We start from the raw sequence: 9,690 nt of genomic DNA on the forward strand, positions 1-9,690 counted from the left end.
ATTGACTCCCAGCCCCATTGCCACAAGAAGTCTGTGGGATGGTTAATTCTATTGAGTGTCGAGACTGGTTGCATCATTTTATGACGTTTTCCTAAATGGGCCGCGGTAGGCACCTCGTTCCTTCTCGACCACTTTTCCCCACATAGGTATTACGTCTCCTGTTGGAGACCGTTGTATGCTAGCTTTGACTAGAAGCTTGTTCTTCCTGTAGCAGCTTTGGCTGCCCTTTTGATTTGATATTTTTGTCTGTCCCTTTCCTGTGTCGTCTATACTACTTTTCTCACCTACCCCTCTTCCTCCACACCTTTCCCTCTTGTCCTTTTCCCGTTCTTTTTTATTCATCAATTCTACTCTGCCTACCCATCTGGGGTTCTCCCCCTCACATTTCCCTGACCATGCTCCCTCGTGTGCCAATAGGTATTTCACGTCCTGGTACCATAGTACCAACGCCATCTAAAAGTCGCGGGGGGTCTCTATCGCTATCCACAAGTCTCTTCCAGCAGTGGTTCTGGACCATAAGGCAGATGACTTTGGACGGTATCAATGGCTCAAACTGTCACTCTGGGGTCGGACCTACACCATTGCCAACTTCTATCTCCCTAATACTGACCAGGCTGCATCCGCGCTCCGGCTCCTGAAGGAGCTGGAGGCTTTTGCGGAGGGTATGGTGATAGTGGGTGGGGATTTCAACATGGCCTTGGAACCCAGTATTGACTTGTCCACGAGCCGAGCTGCCTTTTCCTTTGCCAAACTGCGTAAGGTCCGGGGACAGCTCTCTCGCCTACGCCTGATTGACACTTGGAGAGTTTTACACCCTCAATCTGGGAACTACACTCAGTTCTCTGCATCACTCCTATAGTAGAATAGACTATTTTTTCACTTCCCATCCACTGTTAGACTGGGTTATCTCCTGCGACAATGGCCCCATGATTACGATACTTTGGTATGTTGTGCTATTCAGACGTTGTTCCACACGAATTAAAGGGCCCAAATCATGCCAGGAAAACATGCCCCAAACCATAACACTGCCCCCACCAGCTTGAAGGCTTGTACTCATGCATGTGGGGTGTATGCTTTCATGCTGTTTCCGCCAAATTCTCACTCTGCCATCTGCATGATGCAACTGGAAACGTGATTCATCGGACCACGTGACTTTTTTCCAATGCTCGACTATCCAATCCTTGTGTTCCTGTGCGAATTGGAGACGTTTTATCTTGTTAACTGCAGACAGCAAAGGTGTTCGAACAGGCCTTTGGCTTCCATATCCCATATGATGCAGTGTACGGCGAACAGTGCGTTCAGGGATCATTTGAGAGGATCCCTGATTAAGATATGCAGTAATTTGATGCACTGTTGCCCTTCTATTGTCTTGTACCAGTCTTGCTAGTCTCCGTTCTGCCCTAACATTGACTAGTCGCTGACGGCCACAATTCGCACGTTCAGACCCAGATTTTCGGCTGACAGTCCTGTCTTTATACACTTTAACAACAGCTGCTGTTCCCACGTTCAAAGGCTGTTAAATCGCGTTGTTTACCCATATCTTCAGAAAAAAATCACTTCTACTGTCGTGGTAAACAACCTGCTTCCCTATTTATAATGGTCTGGCCCTCTAGCAACTTCAGTGCGAAATTATAGCTAATTTGCCTACAAACATCAGGTGGTCATAATAAACTGGCCACTTAGTGTACATAATATAACAATAAATTGGCCCTCTTCTTTCAATGCATTTCGCAGTCAGCTTCATCAGGATAAATCTACGGGAGGCAATCTACAGAATTATATGAATAACAATGAGTACAAATATATCATGTTACAAATGCAAATATATACTTAAATATGAACATTAAATGACCTAACTTCTAAAATTATAAGTGTATATAGAATAGTTGTCGCAACCTGGAAGGGGAGGAGGGGGAAACTGGCAGGGGGTGAGGGTCAAAAATTTTTTGCAAACTTCTAGATATGGTTATCAGAGTTGGAAAGAAATTTAGGAAATTCAATATAGAAATACATATTTGTTAGGTTATGACTAGGGATGCACCGATACCGGTTTTTGGTTTAAAAAAAAAACGTTTAAAAAAAAAAAGTACTGATATTTTTTTCCAGTACGCTAATACTGAATACCGATACCGGAAGTCCCATTTAGGAAGCCAGATGGCGTCTAATGACTTGCCACCCGGCTTCCTGATAAGCCAGGAAGCCGGCACCAGGTGGCCACCAGGTTTGACCATAAATACCCTTTTAATTATAAATCCACGCTACCTGTCCACTTGTCCCAGTTAAGCAGTTGGACATGGTTGTCTTAAATCCCTTAGGGTGTGGATAGCCTCAGCAGTAGCATTGAGAGATACTGCAAAGGATTTTAACTAGGGATGCACCGATACAGTTTTTTTGGTTACGAGTACCGATATTCGTTTTTTGGCACTCGCTGATACAGAATCCAATTGCCGTGTGCCCCGATATCAGGAAATCGGGCTTCACTTGCCGAGGCTGCCTGGCTTCCAGCCAGGAAGCTGGCAGGCGGGTCATTACGAGCTGCCCAGCTTCTTGATTGGTTAGGTAGCCAGGCTGTCTAGCAACAAGTGAAGCTGGCTTCCTAGCCAATCAGGAAGCCGGGCGGCATGTCCAGACCCGCCTCCTGCCTTCATGATTGGCTAGGAAACTGCTTCACTTGTTCCTAGGCAGCCTGGCTCCCTGACCATTCAGGAAGTTGGGAGGCGGGTCATTATGTGCCGCCCGGCTTCCTGATTTGAAAGGAAGTCAGCACTGCAATTCTGAGGGAGATCTCCCCCTGACCGGAAGTTCCAGTATCGGAGCATTTGGGTACTCGGCCAAATACTCAATATTGGTACCGATACTAGTACTGGTATTTCCCTAATGTTCATCAAATGAATACCATATGCAACGAATGCTTAATATAATAATCCTGTATAATTATCACTAATGTAAAAAACAGGACCTTACCTTACGTTCCCCTTCCCATATATACACTGCCAGAAAGAACTGGGACCATCGCCAGCCTGTTTGTGTATTCCCCCAGCCGTGGCATTCCCAGACACGCGTCTGATGTCACTGCCAGCACGACCACACACTGCACATGCACAGGGTCTGGCTGACAATCCCGTACCCTTTCTAGCCCATCCCCCTCCTCCTTGTACTGGGGGTTTATGTATAGGGTCTATGGAGGCTCCAGTGTTTCCTTAATGGGTTACTGCTGTGGCTTTGGGGCCTCTGCGACTTTAGGAAACAACTGAACAGCAATGAGATGAGCTACAACTGTGTGCCATGTTAGGGCAATTTTGCTCTGTGTGTGTTGCTGGCTGAAAACAGGAGGACAGGAGCTGCAATCAGTCAGTGCAGTTGTTTTTACCACTGCTGACATTACTGCAGAAAGTGGCTTTCCTAGTGGCCATCACATTGGCATGCAGGGTATCTGAAGGGGTGGCGTTGTCCTGGAAGTCTCCATTTTTGGTGCTTTGTAAGAATAAAATTGTCTGGCTTCCAAGACTCTCATTGTTGATGAAAGTGGCATCAATGTTCCACCTGAATGAAGACAAGTTGCTTCATGTTCCCTCGATGCACTGCTGGTCAGAGGAAATCACCCTCTGACCGGCAGTTCCGGTATCGGGTGTAAGTATCGGAGCATTTGGGTGAGTACGAGTAGTTGCCCAGGTACTCGGTATTGGTAACGAACTAGTAGCGTTGCATCCTTAGTGATCAGTTCAGTACATATTTGCCACATCACATCATATATTTGTTTTTTTAATCTGTTTTTATATATGAATAAAGAAGTTACATGTTTTAAAGTACCTATTGTTGTGCTGTCATGTGGGTACCTAAAAAGCCCATTCTTTAATTATTGTGTTATTGTATCCAATTTGGGACTTGGTACCCCACACTCACTCCCTGGGTAATGATGTGTTATCTGTATGTTCCATTAACACCTACCCTTTGTTATCTATGTTTCAACAAGTTGTTTACCCATATTCATACATTTTCCTCTGGTTTGTGAACCCTTAACAATGAGTAACTGACTCTTAAAAAAAGAAAAGTATTCAACACTTTTTTTACAATTAATTCAGAACCCCTAATTTGCTCCTGCAAATCTGCTATAAGGCCTGGGGGTCGAAGGGGGCCCTAATAGGGAGGCTGTTGAGGGAAACTAAACATAGAAAATCTGTGTGCATATAAAGGGAACACATCCAGTACTGTATTATTAAGGGTTTTTAGGATTACACTTGATGCAGACCTTTGCTCTCTGTGAAGCCTGTAGTATATCAATATAACCACATTGTGCTTATCTGGGAAATCTATGTCTTTTGGTTTTCCTATTAATTTTGCAAGAGTAATCTTGTGTTCTTAGGGCCTGTTCACACCATATGCAGTACGTTCAGGCCACGTTCCAGCTGAAACGCACTGCATCGGCTCAGTATTTCGTGGGGCCGGAGGGAGCGTGGCTGGCCATTGAGGTGTATGGTGCCATAATGCAATCGCCCGCACGGGATCGCAAGGCACATTGTGCCTGCGGTCTGTTGCGGTCTAAATAGTGCTTCCCACATTTTGACCGCACCGGACCGCAGGCACAATGTGCCTTGCGATCCCGTGCGGGTGATTGCATTGCGGCTGGAGGGCGTGGCTACGGCGCCATTCACTTCAATGGCCAGCCACGCCCCCTCCGGCCGCGATGCACTGCGTTCCGGCCAGAACATGGCCGGAACGCACTGCATATGGTGTGAACAGGCCCTTAGGATAAGATCTGGGTGGTTTGGGCTTTACTTTTCTTACTTCCAGTGACAGGTTTTCTGCTTTCAAAAGTATTGTTTCATACTGATGTAAACACATTTCATGTATCTTTTTACTTTTCTGTGGTTTAATCAACTGAATTTACAGCCTACTGGCTGGCCTACTGTGTGTGTGTGTGTGTGTGTGTGTGTGTGTGTGTATATGTATATATACAGTATATGTATGTGTAATGTGTGTGTGTGTGTGTGTGTGTTTGTTTACCATTTAAAGTGGCACTAAACTGAGGAGTTAAACAACTTTTAACAATGCTGTACCTTATTTGTGTATCACTCAGCTGTAGATCCTCAAGTCACCTCCGAATTCGTACTAACACTGTCCTTCCTTCTGGCGGGCAAATACTTTTGTTCCCCATGGTCCCTGTGTGTGTTGCAAAATAGCCACCGCTCCAAGCTTGCTCCCGTGATTGACTACAACCTCAATACAAATCAGTGAACTAAATGTAAGGTCGTAGTCCATCACAGGAGCGAGCTTGGAGCGGTAGCTGCTTTGCAGCACACACTACTAGGAGCATGGGGAACAAAAGTAGCCACCTTCCAGAAGGAAGGACCGTATTGACCAATTCAGAGATGATTTGAGGGTCTACAGCTGAGTGATACACAAATAAGGTACAGTATTGTTAATAGGTAAGGTACTTGAATGCATTTTTAAGATTTAATGTCTGTCACTGTAATCACATCAAGCAAGGCATAATTACTTAAAGATATTTAACCATATATTTTACAAGACCAAGCTCTGCAGTGACAAATTGGAGAGCAAAAGGAGCAGACTTCATAGTCATCAGAAAATGTCAAGCCTTGTGAGAAAGCCGAAGACCACAGGCCTTGAGAAGCAAACAACCAACCCTGCTGCTCATTCTGAAAATACAAAGATCCAATGTGAAGAAAGGCTACAAGGCAAAGGTATTTTTTTTTGTCTCTGCAGCTATATTATTTTGGAATGCATGAGAATAATGCACCTTTTATGATAAAGGTTAATACATTAAAATATAACTATTTTTATTAAAGCTAAACTCTAGTCACATAAAATAGGCACAAAAAAATGCAGTTTTGTAGTTATTTATACATCCTTAAATGTATATTTTAAATTGAAGTGGTGTAAGTACCTGAATTAGGCCAGGTACCAGCATCTTGCTGTCTGTCCAGCAGGGATAGAGTGTGAGGAAGAAGCAGTACTGACAAAAGGCAGATAGGAAAAGAACATTGGCACATCAAAGGAGTGATTAGCTTGTCAATGTGTTGCTTTTCCTTTCCAAAATGCCAATATCTAGTGACAGATTTCTCTGAACTGAGTTATTCATTTTATCTTGTTTTTGGCTGGTGGTATGCTATAATGTACATGTTTATTTAGTTCACTTAGAGAGACAGCCCTTTAATTGAAGATCAAACAGAACCAGTGGGTTGTAGTGCCATATACAGAAGTAGGTAGCTTAGTGTAACAAAAAAAGCAACTAGTGGCATATAATCACTTAGTGGCTAAAGCCTGCCATTGGCAGAGATAGTTTTTCACCTATTGTCAAGGAGTAAGAATCAGACCCTGGAGTTGTTAACTTCTTCTACACTATTCTACTGTCAAGCAACTGACTGGCAGACAGGTTTGATTCTAACTTTGCAAAGCTCTAGTGAGTGTAAGGTTCCGGATTGACCAGATCTTGAGATACCTGGACACTCAGATGGGAACTCTTAGGATCCTATTAGTTCATACTCGGGTAGGGATGAGCTTGGGTTCAAACCCAAAAAGAAGCTGTCAGTGCTGGCCCAAGCTGCAGCCAGGGCATTTCCCACCCTGCTGCTGCACATGAACAAATGGAGGGATGCTGGTGACATCATTGGCCTGGTCATATTTGGTCAATGACATGTGGCCATTTAAGGTCAATAATGTCACCAGTCATTTCCTTCTCTGCTGAAAACTGACGATGGATCCTTGGTAGTTTGGTGTTGCCTGAGGGCCTCTTCTTGACTAATCTTCCTTGCTCCCCTTAATCTTTGGGCAGAACATTGCTGGAGGGAGGGGTGAAGGAAAGGAGGAGGAGTGGGGACTGCTGTTTTTTTTTATGGGATCCGAATGTTGCAACTGTAGGTCCAGCTGCAACACCCAGCATCCTCCCCACCTTCTGCAACTGCAGTGGGAACCATGCAAGTTAGCATTTTTAAAATTGTTCACCATAGTTTTCCGCCACTGTTCATGTGTGGGTTCCCGCACTGCAAAACCACAAACTTTCCTTAGGGATGCTATGGCGCATGTCCACGCTATGGTGGGACAAGGCAGTGTTTTCCCTTGCTGCTCCACAGTCCGTTTCACTGTTTTTGGCTGTTCAAACTTGTTTACCTTTCCCAAGGCAAAGGGAGGCCCTTATATTGGGCCTAAAGGTCCTCAACAAATAAATTGTACAACCAATATATGTGTGTGTCACTACGGACTTTCATACCCCTGTATAAAAACTCTCTTCTAAATGTTTCTCTGTTGATACCACTAACTGCAGAAGGGAATTACTGCTCTGACAATACAAAAAAAAACCTTAAGTTTAAAATAAACTGCTTCTCATCCAAATTCATGTTGTGGCCACATGTTTTCTTCAGGTTCCATAGTTTAAACAGGTTATTCCCAATACTGCAATCTCTATTGATAAATTTGTATATTGCGATCCCTTCATAAGCAGAAAGTTTAATTTCTGTAGTCATGCTCCGTAGCTTGGTCCTGTCGGAGCCTATTTTATTCCTTATATTTCAACGTGGTTTTTGTCTCACATGGCCAGTGTAAATGTGAGCAACACCAGATGGTATTTTTATTCCTCAATTTAACACATTATAGGCACTACTTGGCAGTTTTTATTTTTGGGTATGGCTGCTGTGTTCCATAAATGTGTCATGTTGATGTTAGGACACATCCTTGCAGATATCACTATTGCTGTCCGACGCACCTGATGAATGAGGAAAAGTCCCAGTGAAAATACCATTGAACCGTCACTTAAAAGCAACATTGGTTGTTTCCCATGGAATAAAAGCAATATTGGGGTATTCTATGTTGGAATTACTGTTTATGGAGAGCAAATTTGTTAGAGTCCCTATGGAAATGTGGGTGTGGTTTGTTTTATATTATGTGTTTGTAGCACCATGGTTTTTAATATTGTATGTCTTTCAATGGGAATAAAAGTTAATGGTTGCTTTTGGGATATTTGTGAAATGAGATACAGATGGTGTTTTTTCTTTAAAGGGTTGAAAGGGAGGGGAATTTGTAGAGTCCTTGAACCAGGGTACTTTTTTCTTTTGTTGCATTCCCTGTAGTTCAGGATTGCCGATGATGACTATTACATCAGATATATTTTAAAGGTCATTTGTTAGATATAGTTACAAAGTAGGTGAGGTTGAATAAAGACACAGGTCTATCAGGTTAATACAGTATCTCACAGCAGTGAGTACACCCCTCACATTTTTGTAAATATTTTATTATATCATTTCATGTGACAACACTCAAGAAATTACACTTTGCTACAATGTAAAGTAGTGAGTGTACAGCTTGTATATCAATGTGCATTTGCTGTCCCCTCAAAATAACACACAGCCATTAATGTCTAAACCGCTGGCAACAAAAGTGAGTACACCCCTAAGTGAAAATGTCCAAATTGGGCCCAATTAGCCATTTTCCCTCCCCGGTGTCATGTGACTCGTTAGTGTTACAAGGTCTCAGGTGTGAATTGGGAGCAGGTGTGTTAAATTTGGTGTTATCGCTCTCACTCTCTCATACTGGTCACTGGAAGTTCAACATGGCACATCATGGCAAAGAACTCTCTGAGGATCTGAAAAAAAGAATTGTTGCTCTACATAAAGATGGCCTAGGCTATAAGAAGTATGCCAAGACCCAGAAACTGAGCTGCAGCATGGTGGCCAAGACCATGCAGCGGTTTAACAGGACAGGTTCCACTCAGAACAGACCTCGCCATGGTCGACCAAAGAAGTTGAGTGCAAGTGCTCAGCGTCATATCCAGAGGTTGTCTTTGGGAAATAGATGTATGAGTGCTGCCAGCATTGCTGCAGAGGTTGAAGGGGTGGGGGGGTCAGCCTGTCAGTGCTCAGACCATACACCGCACACTGCATCAAATTGGTCTGCATGGCTGTCGTCTCAGAAGGAAGCCTCTTCTAAAGATGATGCACAAGGAAGCCCACTAACAGTTTGCTGAAGACAAGCAGACTAAGGACATGGATTACTGGAACCATGTCCTGTGGTCTGATGAGACCAAGATAAACTTATTTGGTTCAGATGGTGCCAAGCGTGTGTGGCGGCAACCAGGTGAGGAGTACAAAGACAAGTATGTCTTGCCTACAGTCAAGCATGGTGGTGGGAGTGTCATGGTCTGGGGCTGCATGAGTGCTGCCGGCACTGGGGGTTCATTGAGGGAACCATGAATGCCAACATATACTGTGACATACTTGTGACGGACTGCACCGTCACTGTGCTAGCTGGAGGGGGCTGCAGGCTGGCCTCGTACCCACCTAATATGGCCCAGCAAGAGAACAGGAGATTTTGGGGCTAAATGTACATTTTATATGCAGACAGTGACTGTTGACCTCTGGGAAATAAATGTTTTAAAATGGTGGAGGACAAGGATTTGGCCACATGGTTTGTCTAGTCAAAATGGAGACTTAATTAAGTTAAGTCAGTTGTATATAAGTCGCATAGCTCCCCCCTCACCTGTTATCTGATGCTCACCCTATTGTACTGTTTGACTGTGTATTTAAATGTCTGATTCACTGTGTAATCTGTTATCTGTGTGTGTCATGAGGGGGAGGGGGGGAGGGGTTGTATCCCTCCAAGTGTCTCTAAAGTGAATGTCCTGTGTTTAATAAAGTAGTTGCTCTTTCTATGTTGAACCTTCAACATGAGTTTTGCCTC

General features: G+C 43.8%; 1 protein-coding gene across 1 annotated transcript in view; it reads left to right on the forward strand.

Annotated features, from left to right (window-relative positions):
• CCDC94 (coiled-coil domain containing 94) overlaps positions 1-9,690 on the forward strand; it is a 101,066-nt gene that overhangs the window by 80,322 nt on the left and 11,054 nt on the right. The window contains exon 7 of the mRNA XM_018572335.1: positions 5,528-5,702. Within this exon, the coding sequence (XP_018427837.1) occupies positions 5,528-5,702 (175 nt within the window). The remainder of the gene's footprint in view (positions 1-5,527; positions 5,703-9,690) is intronic.

The sequence above is a fragment of the Nanorana parkeri genome, unplaced genomic scaffold (genome assembly GCF_000935625.1).
Source record: "Nanorana parkeri isolate BGI_ZX_2015 unplaced genomic scaffold, ASM93562v1 scaffold2003, whole genome shotgun sequence".
NCBI lineage: Eukaryota > Metazoa > Chordata > Amphibia > Anura > Dicroglossidae > Nanorana > Nanorana parkeri.